We start from the raw sequence: 27,379 nt of genomic DNA on the forward strand, positions 1-27,379 counted from the left end.
ATTCAAGATGGAATTGTGAAAAGATGAAAAATGGAAGCAGCATTTGAATTTTTTTTCTTCCCTATTTAAAATAACAGTAGTATGGTATCTAGTTTTTGTTTTTGTTTTTGTTTTTTCCCTTTTAAAATGATTTATCAGGATGAACAAATATCTACTACCTTGAAGTACTCTAAGGACAGGGACTGGGTATGCTGTGTGAGGTCAAAATGTTAGTCATGATAGGGGTCCCTGGGTGGCTCAGTCAGTTAAGGATCAGACTCTTGATTTTGGCTTTGGTCCTGATCTCAGCGTTTTGAGAGCGAACCCTACATTAGGCTCTGTGCTGAGTGTGGATCCTGCTTAAGATTTTCTCTCTCTCTCTTCTTCCTCCTCCTGCAACTCCCCTGCTTCATGCATGAGCCGGCTCCTTTTCTCTAAAAAACAAAAACAAACATTAATCATGTTGTTATACACTTATTGATACTTCCAAAAGAGGAATTTACTATAAAATTTTTTTGTAATTTTGGGGCTCCTGAGTGCCTCAGTGGGTAAGCCTCTGCCTTTGGCTCAGGTCATGATCCCAGAGTCCTGGTGTCTAGCCCCACATGGGCTCTCTGCTCAGCGGGGAGCCTGCTTCCCCCCCCCCCCCTGCTTACCTCTATCTACTTGTGATCTCTCTGTCAAAAAAATAAATGAGATCTTTAGAAAAAAATTTTTTTGGGTAATTTTTTCCTTAAGTTGGTGGAATGGTTCTCCTGATGGATGTTATAAGAAGAATAAACTTCTTCTCCCTTTGATTCATTAGTAGGGTGATCATATAATTATCATTGGTAATTTTAGGGCAGTAGGCATAAAGCAGGATTATCCTGGGCAAATCAGGATGCATATGCGTAATGACTCAGTTCACCAGGCACATACAATACTAATTAAAATAAAGCATGGGTCAGTCTTCTAACTTCTAGATGAGAGGAAGACATCTGGTAAATTAATGTCCTGCCTCAGTAGAACATGATGTCAAAATAAGCACTTTCAAAGAAAGTAAGGGTGGTGATAAATATGAGTAAGATAATTACAACTGAAATGAAATGTATTTTTACCTCAAAGGGTAGAAATACCCTGTGGTTTTAATATCTTAAAAATATATTTCAAAAAATAGGTATTTCATACATCTGTATATGTGTTTGTGTGTATTGTGTACATTGTAATTTTTAAAAAGTTTAGTTTGGAGGTAATGAGTGCACATGATAAGACAATTCAAACAATTGAAAAGGGTATAGAGAAACAGTTTTCCCATTTCCACCCTGAAAGGCAGTTGCTGTTGCCAGTTTCCTGTGCAAGTACGCATATATTTTATCTATAGAAACACATTTGGGGCGCCTATGTGGCTCAGTTGGTTGGGCATTGGACTCTTGATTTTGGCTCAGGTCGTGATCTCATGGTCGTGGGGTCGAGCCCTAAATCACACTCAGCATGGAGTCTGCTTGTCCATCTCGTACTCCTCTGCCTCCCCTCTTTAAAATAAAATCTTTTAAAAAAAGAAATACAAACACGTATTCCCCTCCACTACCTCCATTTTTTATAAACACAGATGGTAATATGTTAGAGACACTGTTCCACATCTTCCTTTTTTGTTTTTTTTAAGGATTTTATTTATTTATTTGAGAGAGAGACAGTGAGAGAGAGCATGAGTGAGGAGAAGGTCAGAGGGAGAAGCAGACTCCCCATGGAGCTTTGAGCCCGAAGCGGGACTCGATCCCGGGACTCCAGGATCATGACCTGAGCCGAAGGCAATCGTCCAACCAACTGAGCCACCCAGGCGCCCCACATCTTCCTTTTTTAACTTAGGATATCTTGGACTTTTCCCAGTGTTTTACAACAGGCCTTGGGTATCGTGATTTATACATGAAGAAACTCAGGCTCTGGGTTTAAAACTTGTTTTAAGGTAATGCATATTAAGTAGTTAGTTAAGCAGGTACTTAATAAATGTTTGGTCCCATTATGTTCTCTTGCCCAAGTATGTCTTTATCTTAAGGAGCTCAGAGGAAGATAATTGCAACACAAATTCAAGAAAAATAACAGGAGAAGTAATTATAAATGTCCAAATCAATATGTGATACAATCATGAACTGCCCTGGCAGGGTCAGACATGGGAGAAATAAAAGTGTAGTCAGGGAAAATTTTATAGACATTAGGAGATGGGGAAAGGATTTAAATGGAAGGCCAAAAGGGGAGGACTTTATTAACATTTTGGGAAATGGCATTGTTTTTCATAGTGGGTATACTATTTTAGATTTCCATCTAGCCAATACACTTCTTATCTGTGTTTTATTATAGCCAGCTATTAGGTGCAAAGTGGTATCTCATTGTAGCTTTTATTTGCATTTTTCTAATAGCTAATGATGTTAAACCTTTTTTTAAAATGTGCTTATTAGCCATTATATATCTTCTTGGGAGAAAAGTTTGTATCCTTTGCCCATTTGAAAATTTGCTTTGTCGTTTTATGACTGAGATTTAAGAGTTCTTTATATTCCGTATAAAAGTTCCTTATCAGATACATGATTTGCAAATATTTTATTCCATTTTGTCAGTTGTCTTTTCATTTTCTTGGTGGTGTTTGCAGTCCAAAGTTTGTGATTTTTAATGATGTCCAATTTATCTATTTTTTCTTTTGTATGTGCTTTTGGAGGTTGTAGCTGAGACACCATTATCTAACCCAGGGTCACAAATATTTGCTTATTTTCTTCTAAGAATTTTATAGTTTAGTTCTTACATTTAAGTCAGTGCACCAAATTAATTTTTTATGTATGGCGTGAGGAAGGGGTCCAGTTTCATTCTTTAGCATGTGGTTATCCCATTATCCCAGCACCATTTGATAAAAAGACTATTCTTTCCCCGTTGAGTTGTCTTGGCAGCCTTGTCAAAAATCAGTTTACTCTGAATGTGAGGGTTTATTTCTAGACTCCCAGTTCTGTCCTGCTGACCTCTATGTCTAGCCTGTGGCCAGTACCATACTGTCATAATGTCTGTAGCTTTGTAGTAAGTTTTGAAATTGAGAGATGTGAGTCTTTAACCTTAGTCTTTTTTTATTTTAGTTTATTTTTTATTTTCAGCATAACAGTATCCATTATTTTTTCACCACACCCAGTGCTCCATGCAATCTGTGCCCTCTATAATACCCACCACCTGGTACCCCAACCTCCTCCTACCCCCCGCCCCTTCAAAACCCTCAGATTGTTTTTCAGAGTCCATAGTCTCTCATGGTTCACCTCCCCTTCCAATTTCCCCCAACTCCCTTTAACCTTACTCTTTTTGAGATTATTTTGGCAGTTCTGGATCCCTTGCATTTTCATATGAATTTTAGCATCTGTTCATCAATTTCTGTAAAAAAACAAAAATCTAGCTGGAATTTTTATAGGGATTGCATTGAATCTGTAGACTAATTCAGGAACTCTTTCTATCTTAATGCTAGATTTCCATCTGTCAATATAAGATGTCATTTCAGTTTATTTAGGTCTAACTTAATTTCTTGCAAAAATGTTTTGTAGTTTCCAGTATATATGTTTTGGACTTCTTCTATTAAGTTTATTCTTTTATTAAAGGATTTTGTTTGTTTGTTTGTTTGTTTGTTTATTTGACAGAGAGAGAGAGAGAGAATCACAAGTAGGCAGAGAGGCAGGCAAAGGGAGGGGGAAGCAGGCTCCCTGCTGAGCAGAGAGCCAGATGTGGGGCTCTATCTCAGGACACTGAGACCGTGACGTGAACCGAAGGCAGAGGCTTAACCCACTGAGCCACCCAGGTGCCCCTAAATTTATTCTTTTTGATGGTATTATAAATGGAATTAAAATTTTTTATTTTAGCGGCCCCTGGGTGGCTCAGTTGTTAAGTGTCTGCCTTTGGCTCAGGTCATGATCCTAGGGTCCTGGGATTGAGCCCCACATCAGCTTCCTACTCTGGGGGAGGCCTGCTTCTCCCTCTCCCACTCCCCCTGCTGTGTTCCCTCTCTTGCTGTGTCTCTGTCGAATAAATTAATAAAATCTTAAAAATTTTTTTTATTTTGCCATTATTCATTGGTAAACAATATAGAAATACAGTCAACTTTTGTATGTTGATTTTTGTACCCTACGGCCTTACTTAGTTTGTCTGTTAATCTAATAGCATTTTAGTAGATTCCTTAGGATTTTCTCTGTACAAAATCATGTTATCTATAAATAGAGATAGTTTTAATTCTTTTTCTTACCTAATTGCACTGGCTAGAATTTCTAGTACAGTATTGAATAGTGACAGTGGGTGTGTTTGTCTTGGTCTTGAGCAAAAGCACTCAGTCTTTCACCATCTAACACCACGATGTTAGTCTAACACCACGATGTTAGGTGTCGGTTTTTCACTAGTGTCTTTTTAAGAGCCAAACTTTTAAATTTTTATAAGTCCAGTTTGTTGATTTTTTTCCTTGTATAAGTCATACTTTTTGTGTTCTAGGAATTCTTTGCCTGCCCCAGGATTATAAAGATATTCTCCTATACTTTCTTCTTGAAGTTTTAACTTTTTTTTTTTTTTAATTTTTTATTTTTTATAAACATATATTTTTATCCCCAGGGGTACATGTCTGTTTTTTTAAGATTTTATTTAAAATCTTCAGATTTTATTTAAAGATTTTATTTAAAATCTTGACATTAGCAATCACAAGTAGGCGGAGAGGGAGAAGCAGGCTCCCCACTGAGCAGAGAGCCCGATGTAGGGCTCGATCCCAAGACCCTGGGATCATGACCTGAGCCAAAGGCAGAGGCTTTAACCCACCGAGCCACCCAAGTGCCCTTACAGTTTTAACTATTAAGTTTTAGTTTGTTATACATTTGTCTTCATAATTCAGCATTTAAGATTAAATACATTTAGGAAAGTTGGCAGGAAAAAGGAGGCATTTGTCATGAATTATTTGTTTTTTGAAAATGAGTAAATTGGTGAGAATAACTACATGTAATCCAAAAGCCCTGCTTTGTACAACTTTTTTTTTAAAGATTTTATTTATTTGACAGAGATCACAAGTAGGCAGAGAGACAGGCAGAGAGAGGGGGAGAGGCAGGCTTCCTGCAGAGCAGAGAGCTCGATGTGGGGCTCGATCCCAGGACCCTGAGACCATGACCTGAGCCGAAGGCAGAGGCTTAAACCACTGAGCCACCCAGGTGCCCCTGTACAATTTTTGCATTTGTTAGTCTGCCACTGCTCCTCAAAACACCCTGGTGGTATTTTGGGGGGAGCACACCCTCATGACTGACATAGATGTTATTTGTTCATCTAACATTCCTTTAGGGTACCACCACCCCTCATTTTATAATAACCCTTTTCATTCCATCAAGAGTCTCTCCTGACCCCCAGGAGTGGTACATGACTCAAGCCAGCCCACCAGAGCTCTGCATTCTTCTAAGAACAGTGATTATTTCAGAGTGGGGTATGTGACCTAATCTGAACTGATAGGAGCTGTGGCAAAAGTATTGGGGAGGGCTCTTTAAAAAAGGTTATCCCTTTTCCTGAGGTAGCTGTGAGTTGGATGTGAGTCTTAAACTTCTGATGTCTACTTTTCCAAGCCGCCACGTGTGGAGAGCCTATCTGAAAACATAGTTGAGGTCATGAGCTCTTAATGACTGTATCCCTTTCGGCCCTCCCTTGGTGTTTTATTTTTTTTTTTTTATTAGAGAAAGAGAGCACATGCACGCATGCACGAGTAGAGGGAGAAGCAGACTCCCTGTTGAGCAGGGAGCCTGATGCAGGGTTCAGTCCTGGACTCGGGGACCATGACGTGAGCCAAGGGCAGATGCCCAACTGACTGAGCCACACAGGTGCTCCCTCCCTCCCTTGGTGTTTTAAATTATGTGGGCCAATAAATTCTTCTTTTGGCTCAGGGTCATTTAAGTTAGGTATCTTTGCTTGTAACTGAATAGGTCCTAACTAATTAGCTATTAGTCTTTTCAAAAAAAGGTCTATATCTAGGAATTTAAATTAGGATCTGTTTCCTTAGTAGATAGTAAAGGAATAATAATTTTTATGTGTGTGTTGTGGGAGGAAGCCGCACCTTTGGCCTTTACAGAAGCTAGGAGGTTCTGTTAAATACCTAGCGTCGTGATACTGATTTCATGGAATACTGAATTTAAATCCTATGGTTAAATGAGAATTAGTGAGGACTTAATCTTTAAATGTCTGCTTTTAATGAATATATGGATTAATTACTCATTTGACCAACTTCTTGATAGTATTTTATGGGAGAGTTAAATGTACGATAGAAGCTTCACATTTAATTATGAGAGCAGGTTGTTCTCTGAAATCTTAGAATTTTCAGGTATAACTTATATATTTTTATTTATAATTTCAGGTATAATTTTTTATTGCTTTAGAGTAATTTGTGAGATTATAATTTTGAAATTAAAAATGAGGAATATTTTTTCAACTTAAAGATGCACAGAGTAATTATTTCAGGTTTGTATCTAATGTAGAAATGCAGAGTTCACTGTGTAGTGGTGAAATTAAAACATGCTTAAAGCAATCTTTGGGTTTAAAAAGGTAGGTCTATCAAATGTCTCTCTCTCTCTCTTTTTTTTAAAGATTTTATTTATTTGACAGATCACAAGTAGGCAGAGAGACAGGCAGAGGAGAAGTGGGAAGCAGGCCCCCTGCTGAGCAGAGAGCCCATGTGGGGCTAGATCCCAGGACCCTGAGATCATGACCTGAGCCGAAGGCCTCAGAGGCTTAACCCCCTGAGCCACTCAGGTGCCCCAACATTTGTAGTCTTTTTTTTTTTTTTTAAGATTTTATTTATTTGTTTGTTTGACAGATCAGAAGTAGGCAGAGAGGCAGGCAGAGAGAGAGTGGGGGAAGCAGGTTCCCTGTGAGCAGAAAGCCCGATGGGGGGCTTGATCCCAGGACCCTGGGATCATGACCTGAACCCAAGGCAGAGGCTTTAACCCACTGAGCCACCCAGGTACCCAACATTTGCAGTCTTTAGGAAGCATTTCCACTGTTCTTGCAAGTGTATGTTTTTAAATTTTATTTAATCAGAACGTACCTTAATAATATGTTAACATTTGTATTATTTGATTTCAGTATAATACTTTCGTTAGCTATGTGGAATTTTACCATATTAATTTTGACCTTTAAAATGAAAAGATTAGATTGATTATTGGAGAGCCAAAATGTAGCTTTAGATTTTTGTGATAGCCATTATTAATACTCAAGTAGTCATTATTTCTATGGAAATGTTAGCACTTACTGCTTTTAAAATAATTGTGTAGGTTTAAATAGTGCTGTAGGGTTCAAAGCCACTTTGTAGTACTTCCTTTACTTTTTCTCAGTTTAGTTCAGTGAGGTGGTATGTAGGAGAGTATCATTGGCCACACTTGCCAGATAAGAAACTGAGGGTTGAATTGGAATTTGTATGCTGTTCTTATTTTCAAGTTCCTTGTGTGTTTAGTTGTATCTTACTATGAAGTGTACTTTTAAAGGTTTTTGAAAGCACTGTAACCCTTTCTTAAAACAGATTTCAGGGAAATCAAGCATTTAAAACATCAAAACTTTCTTCCCCCATCTGGAGTATGGTTTGAAAGTCATTGCTTTGTAGTAGACATTATTTTTCTAGTGTGTTGCTGAGGCCCAATATCTGTTAAGTTAATGCTAAGAGTTACTGAATTTGTATCAGATTTTGATTTTGTCTTCTGCTTTCTCCTTCCATGAATGCCCATTAAGTCCACTCTGGACCCCCAAACCCTCCAATGAAATGCATCACTCTTTATACCATTGCAAGGGGAGCTCCTTGGGGTTTGCCCCTGTGCTTTGACAGATTAACAGGGAAAGGCTTTAGAAAGGGGAGAGGGGAGATCAGAGGTAAGAGGAGACTTAAGCTGAGAATCAGAAAACTAATGTCATGATTGGCAAGAAAGTTTCAAGAAGGCAGGGTTGATAAGTTCTTGACCAAAAAGCTGATGAAGAAAGTCAGAAATACTGTTTGAGATTGGAAGGTCATTGGTACATTTAAGAGAACAGTTGACTGGAATATTGAGGTAAAGCAGGATTGAATCTTAGGTGGAAGCAGGAAGTTGCCACTAAAGGGCCAGGGAAAACTAGACCCGTAGCTTGAAGGGAAGTGGGGGGTAAGGGGTATTTAGGAGTATACTTAGGAGTAGGCTTTATTTAGTTGTGTTTCTCTTTTTGCATGGAAAAGTTTGAACTTTTTGTAATGAAGTGCTGGATTCAGTGATAAAGGAAGAGGAATTTGATAGACCACATGTTTGTCTTGGAAAGATGCACATATACTTCTGAAATGAAGCGGGAAAAGAAGAAATAGGGAATTGAAGATAGGGATTTTCATGTGGGAGAATCAAAGTTTGAGGGAGCAAGGGATACCAAGATAAGTGAGAAGTCCTTATAAAATAACACATTTAGTGCTTTAGGATGTTCTTTCCAAAGCCTATATCTTTTTGGTTGCCTGTCAAACTAGAGATGTATACCAGCTTAGACAGAATAACAGCAAATTTATTTAGGAAATAGTTTTGGCACAAAGAGGTTTCACTTCACCTGCCACTTGAGGGACTCTAAACAGTGTGTGTCAGCCTGCTGACAGGCAGGACTTCCTTGTGATTTGGGAGCTATTTGTGAACCTTCTGTGCACGTGGAAGTGGCTGCTATTGTGTGTGTGGTTCTCGGGGAGGAGTCTGAGTGATAGAGGTGCCACTGGGCTGCAGAGGGTTTGGCAGGCGGTGGCCTTAACCTAGGCCTGCTGGAGAGCTGAGATCCTGAGGACACTTGAAAGGTGCTGGGCTAGTTGAGCCTCAGGCTTGGGACCAGTCCTTTTTGCTGTTTAAGTTGCAATGGCAGGGGCGCCTGGGTGGCTCAGTCGATTGGGTGATCGACTCTGGTCATGATCCAAGGATCCTGGGATCAAGCCCTACCTACATGGAGTTCCCTGTTCGTTGGGGAGTCTGCTTCTCCCTCTCCCTGTCTACCACTTCCCCTGTTTGTGCACTTTCTCTTTCAAATAAATAAAAGCTTAAAAAAAAAAAATTGCTATGACAGATACCAACCACCCAGGGTTACAGGCAAAAGCTGTTACTACAGTACTAAATATTAAATTTCAGTTCACAAGGGGCTGATATATGGTTGCTAATTCTATTTTGTCTTGCAAGGACATTGAAAACAAAATTACCATCTACTGTCATCAACATTTCACAAAATGGAAGATAATTTTATCACAAAATAGGAAGAACTGGATATCAGAATGGATAGAACTTTATTTTAAATAAAATTTATGAAAAACAAATACTTTATCCTTTTCCCTTTATTCTTTACCTTTTGGTGAAAAGTTTGTCTTAGAAATGTGTGTAAGAATCACTGACCTACATCACTAAGACTGTTCATTTTGGGAAATTTGTTCTAAATACTTGTCCTCTTTTTTTTCCACTTCACCTCACAAGCGAAAGAACGGGAGCTCTTATGGTGGAAAGCCAGCATGTTTGCGTGCATGTGTGAGAGGGAAGGAAAGAGAGAATTGCCTGTGTGTTTATATTGGCCCATTTCTAAGCCACCTGCACTTGAGTTCACCTTTACTCCATTCCCTTTTATCCGTCTTCTAATAGTCTGCTTTGTGTTTTAATAATTTGTTGTTGACCCTCCTCTTAGCTGGGAATTTTATGAGAACAGACAGCAGACATTTTTGTGACTCTTGTAAGAATTTTCTCCATAGCATAATACTGAACAAATACGGTCTAAATGGATACTTTTAATTGGTTTATTGTATTCTCATAAAACAGATTAAAATTTATCTTACAATCTCAGTTCCATGTCTAGCAGCCCCAACTGCCAGAGCCACTGAAATGTTCCTTTCCTTCCCTTTGAGGAGGCAGTTCTTCTCCAGAACCGTGCTGTATGTACATTTTGCACGAAGCGAATGTGTAAGGGTCTCTGGACGTGGAGGATGGCTCTGATTAACATGATTATTGCTGAAGGACAAAGGCATTTTGCTCGACCAGACTGGAACTCAGAGGCTCGTTCCTTTGTCAGCCTGCCTGCTCCAGCAGCTGTCTGTCTGCTCCTGGCTGCCGAGCGCTCTCACTGCGGCTGGGTACAGACAAACGAACGTTCTGTCCTGCGATCAGGTTTCTGTGGGACTGGGACTGCTGTCGCAAGCTGCTCCTCCTCCCAGGCTGTTGAGGGCACCTCGCAGACTTTGCTGTCTTGCGAAACAACTCTTGACTGCTTGGATTTTGTCTTATTGCTTCAGCAGTGTCTTAGTTGGTGTGCCTCCCCTTGGCTCTGTGTGGCGCTCATCGTTACTGTAGGCGCACGTTCACAAAACACTGAAATGGCTAAATATGGACAATGCTTTTTTGGTTAACTAAATTCTGCTAGAGGTATTAGTGGTTAAAAATCCGCTGGATTTTAGAGGCTAACCTGAGTTTATGTTGGAATTCCTTTTACCTCCTGCTTATGTGGTGTTGAATGTGCCTGTTCATGAGTCTTTATAAACTGTGAGCCCTGGTTCTTTTTAAAAGAAACACAACCCAACCAAGTTGCCAGATAAACTGATAAGATGTGTTTCCTTCCAAAATACTTCCATCTTTATTTGCCATAAAGCATAAATTCGATTTAAATAAAGCCATAAAGCCATTTAAAGGGTGTTTTTAAAAGAATATTAAACCTGGTATTTTTTTAACTTTTTGGAAGAAACCTAGACGGTATCTAAAATAGCATGTATGCTGTATTTTTAAACTACATATATCAGCAAGCAAGTATCAGTTAAGCATATAACTAATGATAAATATTTTCTGAACTAAAATCAGCATACATGGTTTGAGAGTTTTCTGAAATGTTAATACCGTATTGAACATGCAGGAACATACACATAAACTCAAATTTTGTTTATTTAGCAAATGGTGACTTAACTAAGTGCTGCATGGTAGTGTTTGGGATATCTGGTTAGCAATGCTGCCAGGAGACTGGGCAGGCCCTGCAGAGACTCTTAGGGTTTCTTCCTGTTCAGTGGGAATTGGATGTAGGCATGTATGTATAGATATAGTCAGAGGATTTGGTTTATTGATAGCTCTTAGGGATTGTCACAGTGAAGTACTTAGGATTTCCCCCAAGATAATTTTGCTCGCAACTGTCACTGCTCTAATCCAGGTTGTTAGATTTCTGTAGTCTCCTAATTAGGCTCTCTGCTTCATTCATTGAAGATTGAATTTGTAGCTTCCTATTTCTGAATAGGTTGATGTTTTCAGTATTTAGAATTTTCTACTTCTTAAAACAGTGACTGTTTTTCACTTCACTCCTGTAGGTGCAAAGCTGTTAAAATCTAAATGGTTTGGTAGGCATTTAAGGTCCTCTGATTTATTCTCATTTAGTCTTTCCATTTCCAACTACATTCCTGCAGAAAACACATGTGTACCAAAAAAAGTTGTATGTTTTCTCTCTCTCTCTTTTTTTTTTAACCTTCTTTCTTCCTTTTTTTGGAGATTATAACTTTACCCTACATTATATTTTTGAAAATTTTTGGTTCATTGTGTGTATGTGTTTAATTGAGGTATTATTGACACTATGTTATGTCAATTGCAGGTGTAGAACATGGTGATTCCACAATTCTATATATTATGCAGTGCTCACCATTGTAGGTGTAGTTACCATAATAAAATATTACTGAATATATTCCTTTTGCTGCATTTTTACCCCTGTGACTTACTTGTTTTATAACTGGAAGTTTATACCTTTTAATCCCCTTTGCTTATCTTGCCCATCCTCTACTACCATTGTTTCTGGCAGCTATCAGTTGTTAAGGGTCCTCCCCCCATCTAGGAGTCTGTTTCTGGTTTTTGTTTGTTCACTTGTTTGCTTTGTTTTTAGAGATTTCACATATAAGTAAAATCATATGTCATTGTCTTTCTCGGTCTGACTTATTTAGTGTAATCCCCTCTAAGTCCATCCATGTTGCCTTTTCATTTCTCGATAGTTTCCTTTCCTGTGCAGAAGCTTAGTATTTTGGTTTGTCTCTGGCTGGCTTGCTTATTTATTTATTTATTTATTTTTTATTTGACAGACAGAGATCACAGGTAGGCAGAGAGGCAGGCAGAGAGAGGAAGGAAAGCAGGCTCCCTGCTGAGCGAGAGCCCGATGTGGGGCTCTAATCCCAGGACCCTGGGATCATGACCTGAGCCGAAAGCAGAGGCTTTAACCCACTGAGCCACCCAGGCGCCCCTCTGGTTTATTTTTGCTTTTGTTTCCTTTGCCAGAAGAGACCTGTCCAGAAAAACACTGCTAAGGCCCACATCCAAGAGATTACTGGCTGTGTTTTCTTTTAGGAGTTTTATGGTTTCTGATCTTGCATTTAAGTCTTAAATCCATCTTGAGTTTATTTTTGTACATGGTGTAGAAAGTGGTCTAGTGTCCTTCTTTTGCATATAACTGTCCAGTTTTCCCAACACCATTTGTTGCAGAGACTGTCCTTTGCCCATTGTATATATTCTTGCTTCCTTTGTTGTAGATTAATTCACCATATAATGGTGGGTTTATTCTGGTTCTCTATTCTGTTCCGTTGATCTGTATGTCTGTTTTTGTCCCTGTACCGTACTGTTTTTATTACTATAACTTTGAAGTATAATTTGAAATCTGGGACAGTAATACCTCTAGCTTTGTTCTTTCTCAAAATTGCTTTGGCTGTTCATGGTCTTTGTGGTTCTATATGAATTTTAGGATGGATTGTTCTAGTTCTGTGAAAAATATTCTTGATATTTTTTTTTATAAAAGATTTTATTTATTTGACAGACCTCAATCGCAAGTAGGCAGAGAGGCAGGCAGAGAGAGAGGAGGAAGCAGGCTCCCTGCTGAGCAGAGGATCCCCCCTTCCCCCCACTATGTGGGGCTCAATCCCAGGACCCTGGGATCATGACCTGAGCCGAAGGCAGAGGCTTTAACCCACGCACCCAGGCGCCCCAATACTCTTGGTATTTTGGTCGGGATTGCATGGAATCTGTAGATTGCTTTGGGTAGTATGGGCATTTTAACAATATTCCTCCAGTCTAGGGGCATGGTTTGTTTTTCTGTTTATATCATCTTCAAATTCTTTCATCAGTATCTTTCAGAGTATAGGTCTTTCACCTCCTTGGTTAAATTTATTCCTAGATTGTTTATGATTTTTGGTGTAATTCTAAATGGGATTGTTTTCGTAAGATCTTTTTCTGCTACTTCATTATTAGTGTATAGAAATGCAACAGATTTCAGTATAGTCTGTATCCTGCAGCTTTACTAGATTCATTTATTCTGATAGTTTTTTGGTGGCGTCCTTAGGGTTTTCTGTATATAGGATTATGTCATCTGCAGATAGTCAACAATTTTACTACTTCTTATCAATTGGATGCCTTTTGTTTCTTTTTCTTGTCTGATTTCTGTGGCTGGGACCTTTAGTACTATGTTGAATAAAAATGGTGAAGCAGACATCCTCATCTTGTTCTGATATTACAGGGAAAGCTTTCATTTTTTGACCATTGAGTAATGTTAGCTGTGGGTTTGTTACACGTGGCCTTTATTATGTTGAAGTATGTTTGTTTGCTTTCATTTTTAGTTTCTAAAAGCCCTTCTTTCTTTTCTCCCTGCCCCCAGTTTATTGAAATATACCATCGTATTAGTTTAGGGTGTAGAACGTAGTGATTTGATATATGTGTATATTACATAATGACTTTACCACAGTAAGTTTAGTTAACACCCATCACCTCCATTGTTTCAGTTTTTCTTCCTGTGATGAGACTTTTAAGATCTACCTGATAGCACCTTTCAAGTATATGATACAGTATTGTTAACTATACTATATATTATATTCCCAGAACTTGGTATCTTATAACTGGAAGTTTGTATCGTTTGACTGCCTTCGTCCATTATCAGCACCTGACCCCTACCCTCCTTTTTCTTTTCTGAATACTGTTTTGTTTTACCCATATCCTTGTTTCATCAGTGCAGTATCTTCTGTCTCTCTGGATATTAGTAATTCCATTTATTTTGAAAATTTCTTTCTAAATTCTGTTTTCTCTAATTGACTGTCTTCTAGTTTGTTTTGATCATCATTTGCCATTTTAGAGAAGAACCATGTTCCTTGGTTATCTGTTAACTTAGTTAGGGAGACTTTTCCTCTAGGCTGTTTACATCCCCCAAAGGAGACTGCCTGGAGGGTAAAGGCCAAGCTTTGTTCTGGGAGCTGAGAAACAAAACTGGGGATCTTATTGTTGGCCATGCATAAGCTCATTGTCAGTACAGCACCTCTGCCCTCATCCATATTAATGTCCCCTGGTTCAGAGACCCTCAGTTTTAAACCTCTCTAGAAAATAAACCCCAGTCAGGCAGGATAACTATTACTGTATAACAAACTACCACAACTTTAGCAGTTCAAAACAGTACATACATTTTAGTATGTACAGTTCACATGGGTCAGGAGTTGGGGCACAGCTTAGACCTCTATTCAGGGTTTTCTGGGCTGCATTCAAGGAACCAGCTAGCTAGCCTGTGTGCTCATCTGTTGCTCAGGGTTTGCTTCCAAACTTACACAGTTGTGACGTGGAGTTTACTTCCTTGCAGCCGTAGGACTGAAGTCAGTTGCTCTCAGAGACCACAGCAGCAGTTCTCTAGCCCTCTCTTTGGGCAACTGATATCATAGCAGCTTGCTCCTTCAGGGCCAGCAGGACAGTCTTTCTCTTGTCAGTTAAGACCGAGTCTTATGTAATAACAATTTACAGAAAACATAACCTGATCCAAGAGTGGTGTCCAATCAGCTTTGCCTTATTCTGTTAGGGAGAAGCAAGTCATAGCTCTGTCCATCCATGCTCTCATGGAGGAGGTCAGAGTGTATTAGCGGGAGGATATCATGCTGCCCATCTCAGAATTCCATCTGTCACACAGGGTCTTGGAATTGGACCACTGATACACACTTTTAACCAATTCTTATTTTAAAACCTCCCCTGCCTCATTCTCAACCTCCTCAGGCACCACAGATTCCTGAGTCTTTAGGGAGGGTTATGTGGTCTACCTGGGCTTGATTTTTGGCTTTTTTCACAGCCACTTTAGGATTCAGCTTCTTGGATATATCATGTCGAATCCTTTACCACTTGCCAGTTTGCCTCCTAACTTCCAAACTTCTGTGAATATTATCCCCTTTCCTTTTCTTCCCATCTTTGTAGGTTTATGCCTTTAAAAATCTTTACTGTCATATTGTCGGAGTTTGGGGAAGGAGTGAAAGTTGGTATCATGGGTTCAATCTATCATCTTTGTGTTCTGAGATAGTTGTCTTCTCCCTCTGGGCCAGTATTTAAATTGGGGTTATTTTTTTTCCTTTTAAGAGGGAAAAAATAAGAAATTAAAACTTCCCCTCTCATTTCATTTTTCATGTCCTTCTCTTCTTTAACTTTATTTTCCAATTATGTATGTGGGCTGTTAGCCACATTTTGTACCTCTCAGCCAAGCTCCTCACCTTTGGCTTGGAACATCTGCCTCCTCTCTTTCAGAACTTTTCTTGCCTTTTGGCGTTTTCCATAAGACTTAGCCTGAATGGACATAAACCTTAGCAGTTAATTCTCTGCGAGTGTTTTTCATATAAAATTGGGAATTACTAGCTGACGTTTTTGTTAGGACCCTTTTCTGTTTGGGCATTATGCTCTGCACTCCTGTAATATATTATTAAATATTACATGGTGAGAATTTTTTTTCGGAAGCACCTGATTTTAGCATGTGGTAGCATATGCACTGTGTGTGTTAGTTTACAAGTCAGAATGGTAGCTGGTCAGTGGCCACTGGTGAAGGTCACATGTGTCTGCTTACCAGCACTTGGAGAAAATTTGTTAGACTTAGTCGGCTGTGAAATGTCCCATGTGGTTGCTCCCACTTGGGCCGCTTTAGCAGCTGCTGCAGCACCAAGTTTTGTTAAAGCTGTTGTCTCCTCTCCTCAGCTAGAAGGTATGTAGACAGCAGGGCAGAGACTTGGTGATGAGGTTTAGCAGTGAACAAGAGGCCAGAACAGACTCTCCCCTCCAAACGCAGCCCTGTATTTGACCCATAGGGCATAGTCCCTCATTCACACTCTCAGCCCTCTGCAAATATAAGCAGCCTGTGCTTTTCTCTCCTGGCCTTCTGGGGCCAAGAAGGAAACCAGTGACTCTCCAAGTGCAGTAAATAGTTCTCCTCACCTTCTGACCCTGTGATTTCCTGGTGGTTCTGAGCTGTAGATCCTGCAATGGAGAGGGAGGGAACAAAGAGGTTGCAGAGGCCTCAGCTTCACAGAGCATTGAGCAGTGGGTGATATTGTATCCTCAGGCAGGAACTCGACCTCCATTTCGGTGGAGGTCATTCATTCCAGTGATTTGCTGGACCTCCCAGTGCCACCATGGACTAGAATGGAATGGAGTGGAGTGGACCAAACAGACTTCTGAGCTGGGAAAGTAGGTATCATGTTCCACACCTCCTTTTTAGCATTTCCCCCCACTTAAAGTTCTTTAAAAAGAAAGAAAGAAAGAAAGAAAGAAAATTGTATTGCTTATTCTTTTTGCAATTTAAGAACATAACATCTGGACTATTATTCAGTTGAACTGATGCTTGTTTCCCAAAACCATCTTTGGTTTTCATTAAGCTGGGAGTTCTCAATTTTTATAGTTGTCACATTATTATTAAAATCCCCTCTCCTCCACACTAAGTAGTACTCCATGTGGTATGTACTTAAAAAAAAAAAAACTGAATCAATTTTTAAGAAATTTTAATAACCTTCTAGCAGGTCACAAGATTTTCTTGTTTGTAATTCTAGCTTCCTTCCAAGTATAAAAGACAAATGAAATAATAAGGTAGGAAAGGCAGAGTAGTAAATGTGATTAAACAAAATTGGTAGGGAGTCCAAAGCAGATAATTATATTGGAAACTCCATGGATGTATTGGGGAAAAAAATCACTGTGGGAAAGAAAGCCTGGGTTGTATTGACCAGAAGTGTGATTTCCTAGCTTTAGGAATTTGTACAGCCCCATCACTTAATGTTAACTTAACCTTCTGAATGCTTCCCCATCTTTAAAATGGGAATAACGAGGGGCGCCTGGATGGCTGTCAGTCAGTCAGGTGTCTGCCTTTGGCTGCATTGGGCTCTCTGCTCAGGAGGGAGTCTGCTTAGAGGAAAGAATGATTTAAAAAGGTCAATTTCTCTGTACATATTATTTTTCTCCTTTATCTACTTTTTAAGGCACAATTTACCTGCAGTTAAAGCCATCCACTTCAGATATTTTGTATCTTAATAACTATCAGATAAATTGACTATTAGATATCTCGACTATTTAGACATTGAACAGATCATCTTTGCTAACTGTTGGTATTTGGTGGGTGTGTCTGCTAAGTTGGCTGTCAGATCCCTTTGCCATGTTTTGAAAAATATTTGTGGGCTGTTATATAAACTTGAGCCCCTTTGCTTTACACTGTTGAAGGGTTTGCATTCTCTCCCTGGGTTCAGTCTCTCTCTCAGCACCCTATCTGGAGCATGGTATAAAGTAGAGTTTAGGGGAGGGCCTGATTTGAAGAGAGGAGGGAGGAGATGGCAGGATAGAGCGGTAGTGTCGGTAGAAGCTTTTACAGTAGTAGGGCCAGATCTGTCCTTTAATGAGAGACCACAGGACACCTTAACCACAATAATAGTTACTGACGGCTTTCACAGGGCTGTAAATTGGAGATGGGAGCAGTATTACTCATTTCCTGTGAATGACTGTTGTAGATCTTCATCCAAAGATGCAGTACTTCACTGGGTCACTATTGCACACGTATTTGGGCCGTGACAGGCAGGAATGAACTTGTCAAAAGTCACCCCTCTGAGACCCTTAGCAACTCTGTTCTCAAAACTACAGTCTACAGAAACTGGGCTGAAATTGCCTAGATTGAGTATCCTGCATCCCTGCAAATGTGAAGTCCTGGTTTTCTAGGCAGAAACCATCCTTACCCAGGGTAACCACAGTTACTTCTTTATTAGTTGACTTTCTCTGTTGCTAGGTGAATTTGATTTCATTTCTTCTACCCTTTGTTACATTCTTAAGAATGGAAATCCGTTGTTATTGTAAAATAAATCCCCTGCATCTCATCCTGCAGGTACAACCTTGATCAATAGTTTGGTTATGTGGTATGTCTTATAATGAAAATGAGGTTGTTTTGCACACTGTTGGGAAGTCTGCCTTCTCACTACACATTATATTGTGGATTTTTTTTTTAAAGATATTTATTTATTTATTTATTTATTTCCCTAGAGAGGGAACACGAGCAGGGTGAGTGGGAGAGGGAGATGCAGGCTGTCGAGCTGAGCAGGGAGCCTGATGCGGGGCTCTATCCCAGGACCCTGAAATGACCTGAGCTGAAGGCAGACGCTTAACGATTGAGCTACCCAGCAACCCTCATTGTGGATTCTTAAAAACCCTGTTGAGTATGTGTACCTTGTGTCATTTAAGTGCTGCATAGTATACTGCTGTATGGTTGTACCACAGTCTAGCCTGCCTCTTATTGATAGTTTAGCTCATTCCAAACTTGTTTCATCATACACAAGGTTCTTATAAATAGCCTGGTACTGTAGCCATGTGCATGTTCCACTCATTTCCTGAGGGTAAGCTCTGAGAAGCAGAATTTCTGTGTCAAAGGGTATATTGGATTTATATTTGAATATATTTTACTTAATCACAATCTATGATTACTAATTTACTCTCCCACCAGCAATGGGAAAGGATGCCTATTTCATCATCCAGTTAACACAGATTTTTCAGTCTATTAAAATGTTTGCCAAACAAAACAAAAAATATTTGCCAGTCTTGGGGCATCTGGGTGGCTCATTCGGTTAAAAGCATCTGCCTTCAGCTCAGGACATGGTATCAGTGTCCTGGGATTGAGCCCACATCATGCTCCCTGCTCAGCACTCTGGTTCTCCCTCTCCCTGCCACTTCCCCCCGCTTGTGCTCTCCTGCTCTCTCTCTGTCAAATAAATAAATACAATCGTTAAATGTTTGCCAGTCTGATAGGCAAATGTGCCTCCGTGTTTAATTTGCATTCCTTTGAGTCTAAGTAAGATTGAGAATTTATTGGTCATATGAGTTCTTTTGAGAAATGCCAGAGTCCTTTATCCATTGCAGTTAGTATGTTTCAGGTTTTTTCTTTCTTTACTTTTTTTTTTTTTTAAGATTTTATTTACTTATTTGACAGAGATCACAAGCAGGCAGAGAGGCAGGCACAGAGAGGGAGAACCAGGCTTCCCGTCGAGCAGAGAGCCCTATGTGCGGCTCTATCCCAAGACCCTGAAATCATGTCCTGAGCTGAAGGCAGAGGCTCAACCCACTGAGCCACCCAGGTGCCCTTTCAGGTTTTTTCATAGTCAAGATATTAACCCTTAATCATGTACTGCAGTTCTCTTACCCCTTTCTAATCTGTTTGTCTTTCTCTTACAGATTTTCTGCTTTTTATGTAATCATATCTGTTCATCTTTTCCTTAGTGTGTCCAACTTCAGTGGTCTGTCAGCTTTGCTTTCCCCAGGAGATCCTTAAGAGGAGAATTCTAATACAGGTAGTTTTTTAGTGGTGTAAGAAATAAAGGTAGAGGTGGGAAGGAAGACAGGGTAGGAAAGACTGTCAGTAATGGATGCCTTTTATTAAGCGCTCCCAAAGTGAAAGTTGCCAAAGGGAACTCTGGGTAAAAGCACTTGCCTCAGAATTGTCCCACTCCACCATCAACTATTGGTTAAGGGTTATTCCTGGGAAGTGTTCACAGAACAACCTAAAAACTACGTGGTGTAAAACAGCAGCCACCATTTATCATAAACTTCTGGTATATCTAGGGGCTGGCTGGGCGACTGGAACTATCTGAAGGCTTCTTCACTCACAAATCTGCTACTTGGGCCAAGAAGACTCAAATGGCTAAGGGCTGGAAAACCTGGGGCTTCTCATTCATCCCTCATATTTGGTCTTTCCATATGGTCTCTCCAGTAGGTAGGCTTTGGGGTAGTCCTACTTCTTACATGGACTTTACGGTTTCCAAGTTGCAGAGAGAGGGGGAAGGGCAGAGAGACCAACAGCTTCTAGTTCCTATTTAAAACTTTTCGTTTTGTTTTTAATTGTTGCCTAGTTGTGCTGATATTAAAGTAATCTGCCTAGCCATTCTCAAACCTTTATTATTTTAGGACCCCATTATACACTCTTAAAAATTAGGGGCCGCAAAGTGCTTTTGTTTATATGGTTAATTATTATGGGCTTTACTGTATTCAAGATTAAAGCTGAAACATTAAAAATATCATTCATTTTAAAATAACAAAAACATGTTAACATTTTTAATGAAAATAATGTTTTCCAAAGCTAAAACACCTAGAAGAGTGGCACTGTTTAACATATACGCGAATTGCTTTAATGTCTGAAGACAGCTAGATTTTTTATCTGCTTCTGCATTCATTCTGTTGTCATATCACACCTTATGTAGTCTCAGGAAAACTTCACAGTACAAATGTGAGAGGAGGAGAGTTAAAAAGGCAAATTGTTTAGAATTGTGAAAATAGTTTTGACCTGGTGGCTTGCTGTGAAAGGGTGTTGGGAGAAGTGCCAATCTAGCCTTTCCCAGATGTGAATGTCGGCTTTAGCTCCAAACATCTTTATTCTCCAAATCCACATAAGTTCTGTACTGAGGGAAGTTGTAGGGATCTGGACTTAGGATGAGAGACACCGGCCTCAGGTGTTTAACCCAAATCCCTGGAAGGAAGATGCCCCTTGAGGATGAAGAATCCTTAAAATTGCTACAATTAAGAGACTGGCAGGGCAGTTCCAGGCTGACTAGGTGGTGTAGGAAGATGTTCTGAGACGCCCTTTGTCTCACTTTTAAGAGCAAAAAGGGGCAGTAAAAAGTTAAAAATTATTTTTATTTTAAAAAAAAAAAAAAGCTTTACCAAACAAGAGTTCAGATCATGTGATAAATGACCCCCTGCCTCCAAATCACTGCAGCAAGATGGTGCAGGCAGTTTTCTCTGCTCAATGGCAAGATGTTGAACCTGCTCCTTGTGCATTTACACTGTTACTTTGCACATTTCCCTCTGACCGTGCCACCCCCAAGTGCCTCACCTGCAGTGTGAGATTGGCAGCATTTGCATTGTGGAGGCTGTGCAGTTGAGTGTGAGTGAATGAGAAACTGAACTGTGGTCATTTCCTAATCAAAAGATATACTGTAGAATCCTAGAATTGAGTCAAACCTGGTAAGTTCCTTTTTGAGAATTTTTGTATCCTCTGAGTAGCTTTCCTTGCAACACTGTTGCTTTTAAGGACCTGCATTAAATGTGTGGAAGGTACAAGTGTTAACAACTGTACTATATCCCCTACAAAAGTCTAAACAAGAGATTCTGCTTTCCTCATTTAGCCTCAGTACAGTTACCATCCCAATAGAAGAGCTGGTTGTGCTTTTATAGGCCTTGTGAACTGATTACTGTAAGAACCAGAGATTAATAATTGATTTCTACTTACTCACTTAGATAGCAGTGTTACATATGCTAATATAAGCAATGCAACTAAAAAATCAGGACTCAAAGCACTTGACTGTAAGGTGCAGATATCCTCCTCTGGATTATTTTAGTTTCAGTAGAGGAGGAATAGCTTTAGAACTTGATTCTGTTCTGGCCCTGTTTTTCTAACTTCTCTGGGGAAAGAGCAAATTAGAATCGTTCTTAAGCTTGTGTAGTTCTGCAGAAAAGAGCTATTGTCTGATCCACCTTTGTCCTGACCACCTACGTATTTAACCTTGTATAGAAAAAAAAATGGTTTTTGAGACACAAGAAATGCCAATCTCTTATTTAATTCTCTCTAATCATTCCTATGTGCCATTCTCTACCCTTCCCCACCCCAATTCCTTTTAGGCCCTTGACATCTAACTAGCTTGAATTTTACTTGCTTGGTACTTTTATCCCCTACTTTGTATATCAGCAGTCCAAAAGTTAAAGTATGATTTTTATTTTAATTTTTCTTAAGACTTTATTTGAGAGAGAGCAAGCACGATCAGGGGGAGAGGGAGAAGCAAACTCCCTACTGAGCAGGGAGCTGCATGTGGGGCTCAATCCTGGGACCCTGGGATCATGACCTGCGCTGAAGGCAGACACTTAACTGACTGAGCCACCCAGGCTCCTCTAAAGGGTGATTTTTAGTTCAGTTTACTAAACACTATCATTATTCAGCCATCCCTCCCTGACAGTAAGGACCCACTGATGTCCACAGTGTTGTAGATCTGCTTGTTTCACTATCCCTACTGTTGTCTCTTTCAAATTATTATGAAACGAGTTTTCTTTTAAAATTGTGTCCTTACTCCTACATCTGATTTTCTTTCTTCAAGACTGGAGTGTAGATTTCCAGAAAGCCTGGATTGTTTTCTAAAGCAGCAACATATAAGGTAAAAACACAATTGAATGGCTAGCTGAGCAAGATCGAGCTCTTGTAGTGTTTTGTTATTTCACCAAATTTGACAGTATTGTCAACGTAATTCTGAACAGTGGTACGTATTTTACCAGCTAATTAAATATTGCTAATTACTATTATACTAAGCCCTGGTAGTATGTGTGGAAAATCACTATTCTCTAGAGACTTAAAATCTGATCTTTGAGAGATTGTATAGCCACATAGCTGTAGCAATGTATGTAAATACCTGCCAATCTGTCCACTTTCCGGTTTGGAACAGACTTCAGAAATAAACTCTACAGCTTCTATAGGCCTAAAATCAGATTGAAAAGTTGTATCAAATTCCTTTGAAGGTTTATCCCCTTTCTGCTGGGAGAAAGGCACTATTTCCTCAAAGTCGATATGACATGATTTGGGGGGCCTCCATGGGAACACCATTCTTAGTGGACATGGATCATCTTGTTCTAGATCTTAAGTGTGTTGAGTCTGTTTTCCTCCCATGTGTAGGAAACTGTAATCCCCTATTTGGGCCCACTTTGTTCCAGTGCAACTGCTTAGATATACTGGATACTACTGATGTGAATTCTTACATAGAAGTCATTTAGGTTGGCCTTTAAACTGTAATTCTTCCAGGGAATGGTAACCTGGATGTACATCCCCTGCAGTACCACTTTGTAGGAGGCCTCTCTTAGTTATCCCCGTACCCACTTTGTAATAGCAATGCCACCTCACCAAACCATGTCACTCGTGTGTTAGTAGTCACCTTACTGAGGTTTTCTGATTTTTCAAGTTCCTTCTGCCACTCACTTCTAGGTTACAGAGAGCAACTGTTTTATGGAGGGATGGCGAGAACAAGATGCTTTTTTTCATTTTTTATAAAATTCCTCTGCATGTGCTATATAGATGTCATGGAGAAGGCAGCTTTCATTCCCTGGAGAGTAGTCGGTCTACTGGGACATAATTGTGGGCGATGAGGATTCCCTCTGGTAGATTGCTGCATTCATACTATTCTGTCATATTCTCTTTTCATTTCTTAGCAGAAGAAGAGTAAATTAAGAATGGATTTTGAATAGTGGGTTGTCAGGAATATAGATTTGATTGTGGGTCTCTTCCTATAAGCATTTTCTAAGTTCTCTATATGGTACTTAGTAAGCGTTACTAGGGTTGATACTTGTTTCTTACTGCAGAGAATTACAGGTAGTGAAGGAAAGAGCTAGAAAATATATATATATATATTAAGATTTTATTTATTTGACAGACAGAGATCACAAGTAGACAGAGAGGCAGGCAGGTTCCCCGCTGAGCCTTGGAGTGCCCTATGCGGGGCTCCATCCCAGGACCCTGGGACCATGACATGAGCCGAAGGCAGAGGCTTTAACCCACTGAACCACCCAGGCACCCCAAGAGCTCGAGAATATAATTGGTAATTTAAACAGATCAAAAGGTAGAGTTGGCATTCATTTGCCACTTAATGTCCTCTGTAGCTAGAATCTCAAAGTTTTAATGGGCAAATTCTGATGCGTTAGGTGTGGGGTGGAGTCTAAATCTGCATTTCTAACAAACTTCCAGAGGATGCTGATGTTGCTTTGTCCAGGGACCACATTTTGAGTTATCAGGGGTCTATGGAACGTTTAGGGCATATGCAAATCTGACTTTTAAAAGCAACCCTGGATATTGATTTCTGCCCCCTCCCCCTTCCCACACACAGCAGTAAAACAGATAAGAGGATGGGCACTAGAGCCTGACAATGGATTCAAACTGTGAAGCTCTTACCTTATTAGGGCTACCTTGATCACATTTCTCTAAGCAGGATTCTCAGCCTTGGCACTATTGACATTTTGAGTTGAGAGAATTTTTTTAATTTATTATTTGACAGAGAACACATAAGCAGGGGGAGAAGCGGGCTCCTTGCTGAGCAGGAAGCCTGATGTGGGGCCTGATCCCAGGACCCTGGGATATGAGCCAAAGGCAGACCTGACCCAGGAGCCCCTTGAGAGAATTCTTTGTTGTGGGGGCTATCTGGTACCTGGTACATTGGAGAATGTTTAGCAGCACCTCTGGCTGTCATCCACTAGGTGACAGTAGCACACTCCCTCCTAGCTGTGACATCCCAAAATAATCTCCAGACATTGTCAAATATCACCTGGGGGCCCCCACCATCCTCTACTGAGAATGACTGCTTTGGGAGCAGTGAGAATGTAGCAGTTTGGAGGATTTTACGACAATACATTTTGTATAAGCAACTGGTTTGAGAGGTTACTTGGGATTTTTAGGTGGTTAGAATGAACTTCTCAGTTGATCATGAGCCTTTATCTACCCTTTTTTGAAATATGCCGACACATTTGCTAACTTGCTCCATTTTTCATTTATTTTGTGCTATTGCTATCCAAATGCCTGTCTTTAGCATGTTCCTTATCTTTTCATCTTCCCAGCCTTTACCCTCAACTTTTTTTCCCCTAAGATATGAGACCACATAACTAAGCTTTTTAGAATTATGCCAAAAATAATATCTGAGTTAGGGTTTCTTTGTTAGTGTGCAGGGGTCATCTCTCCCAATAAAAATTTTAAAAACTGATCAGATAGAAATATAATCTTTAAAAACACTGATTATAATTTCACCTTACTTCCAGGATGTTCTTTAAAAACTGAAATGCATCTTCGGTTGCTGTTGAAATGGAAGAAGAGTAGTCTATAGTAAGTTAGTATTGAGGATGGGAATGGGGGAGGACTTAAAACAACAACAACATGATTTTAAAACAAATTAAAGCTTAAACATTAGCTTATATGATCATCTTAGAAATTTTCAGATCAATCCAGAGAGCACATCAAATTCTGGAAGACTGCTCTGATGACAGTTTTTCTAACTGGTTTTCTTTCTTAGGATTATACCTTAAATGACTTGTATGGATAACATTTTATACTATTCAAATGCTATTACTAATAATAGTGTTAATAAGGCATAAGAAGTAGGACATGTAGCCACCTTGTCCCGTGGTTACTAGAAGAAACATGGGTTTCAAGCATTAAGGGAAAGGCTGGTGGAGGTAAGAGTCCTTGTCATTGAGTTTGTTGCTGATCAGTCAATAGGCTGATGTCCCTTCAGAAGAAGGTTGTGGTTCATGACAATTCTTGCTGTTAATGTTAATGTATCTCTCTGAAGTCAGAAACCATTACAGAAGTAAGAAAATACTGAGTCAAAAATAGGAATGATTTTTTTTTCTTTTCTTCCTCTTTTTTTTTTTTTTTAAAGTAAACTCTACACCCAGTGTGGAGCTTGAACTCAAAACCCCAAGATCAAGAGTCGCATGCTCTACCAGCTGAGCCAGCCAGGTGCCCTTGACTATTATTTTTCTTAAAATGTTTGCCACAGCTCTCTTTATTTTGACTAGAAGTAAAAAAGACTGAATCAAGGCCAGAATTTTTTTCTTTTGCCTTGTGTAAGAGTTTATTTTGAAAGGGGTTTTTGTTATGAATAAACTAATTCTCTAACAAAATGTCAAAGGCAAATAAATGCATGGTCTCCTTCCACCTTCTCAGTCTCAGCCTCATGTGAAGATTCTAATCACAGTTAATGTTGCAACATCTTCAAATGGGGACTTTTTTTTTTTTGTTCTCATTCTCTTAAACACCCCCATCTCCCATACTTTATATTCATTTTAGTAATTACTAATTTAGATCACATGCTATTCTAAAGTACACTTCCGTAAGTGTTTCAAACTTAAGTTGTATTTCTTATTGTGAAACTAAAAGGTTTCTTAAAGGGTGGGGACAGAAGGTTGGTAAAGAAATATGCTGACCTGTGGGTAAACCTAGTTAGTCATTTTATAGAGAAGAGGGTGGGGTGCTGGAATAGACCTTTCTCTGTAGTGTCCCAGGTAAAGATTCTTTCCTCATTCACCTTCACAGTAGCGTTCTGAAAGCTGTAAACTTGTGCCCTCCCCTCTCCCCCCAAAGGTCTCTTTACCCACCTTCTAGACCAGTAGATCCTTAACTTTTACAGTGAGAACCTGGAAGGAAAAAAAAGGGGGCAGAAGATTTGCAGGGCCATAATTTTTGTTTCATTCTATGATTAATAAAATGCATATGACAAAAAGTTTTATGAATTTCTCCAGTAACAGCTTTAAGGTGAGTAAAATTTTTCATCAAACAGCAATGCTTTGTCCTTCCAATGGGTTCTCATCCTTCCCTGTAACTCCCAAGTCCCCTGGCTGAGGACCTGTAGATAAGGGATCCATGCTGTTTAGTTTCCTACAGGGCTCTTGTTGCATGCTTTAGGATTTCAACTACATTTCATATTATTTCATTTAGTATTATTTTTCTTAATATAGCCCACTTTTATTATCAGTTTTCAAAGTTTAATGAAGCATGTTACTTTTTAAATTATAGTTATATTTATATTGTATACTTAATGCCCTGTCTTTTTTTCTGAACTTTCAGAAAAGTTTATACCCCAGACTGAAAGCTGATTACACACAAGTAGCCACCTTGATTTGAATATCTACTTGTATCATAGGTGATAAGCTGTAATGTTAAAGCTTATGTTCTGAACTGATTGTCTTTCAGTAACTTGTACCAGTGATTCCCAGAAGCAACCAATACCTGTTTAAAGATCACCATAGATTCTTAAGTCCCTTCCGAATATTCTAAATTCAGTAGGCCTAGGATGACAGGTCTCATCCTCTCACTTGAAAGTTCTATAGGTGATGTTGAGGAACAATGAAGTTTGGAAAGTACGTTTTCCATAAAATCCATAAAAGCTGATATAGTGCTATATTGTTAAACCTTTGTTCTTTTTTCTGTACCGAGGGGCCAACAGCATCGGGCCCATGTCAACATGTCACCTCTAGGGTTAGATGGTCTTTACTGTTATTTTTTCTGGGTCTCTTTCTTAGCATTACTAAGCTGACTATGAGGTAAACTGTATGGAATGCTGCTATTACTGGATTTTAGATGGCCTAGCTTCTCCTTCAGGCCT

At 39.5% G+C, this 27,379-nt stretch overlaps 1 protein-coding gene and 2 long non-coding RNA genes across 6 annotated transcripts in view; 1 reads left to right on the forward strand and 2 right to left on the reverse strand.

The window, feature by feature from the left end:
• Nucleotides 1-27,379, forward strand: part of LOC309842455 (ubiquitin-conjugating enzyme E2 E1) — a 77,226-nt gene that overhangs the window by 44,520 nt on the left and 5,327 nt on the right. For 2 of the 4 annotated variants that reach the window (XM_082686663.1, XM_082686666.1), the window contains exon 4: nucleotides 22,343-22,399. The exons of the other annotated variants lie outside the window; for them this stretch is intronic. In XM_082686663.1, coding sequence (XP_082542789.1) covers nucleotides 22,343-22,399 — 57 coding nt within the window. The remainder of the gene's footprint in view (nucleotides 1-22,342; nucleotides 22,400-27,379) is intronic. 4 annotated transcript variants of the gene reach the window in all.
• LOC309842515 lies at nucleotides 30-25,071 on the reverse strand. Its single transcript, XR_014299666.1, has 2 exons — nucleotides 25,029-25,071; nucleotides 30-413 (listed from the first exon to the last, which is right to left on the reverse strand). It is a non-coding gene; the product is annotated as an uncharacterized lncRNA (long non-coding RNA).
• On the reverse strand, nucleotides 6,559-16,249 carry LOC309842507. The gene is made up of 2 exons (XR_014299665.1): nucleotides 16,173-16,249; nucleotides 6,559-10,322 (listed from the first exon to the last, which is right to left on the reverse strand). It is a non-coding gene; the product is annotated as an uncharacterized lncRNA (long non-coding RNA).

The sequence above is a fragment of the Mustela nivalis genome (assembly GCF_964662115.1).
Source record: "Mustela nivalis genome assembly, chromosome: 1".
NCBI classification, from domain to species: Eukaryota; Metazoa; Chordata; class Mammalia; order Carnivora; family Mustelidae; genus Mustela; species Mustela nivalis.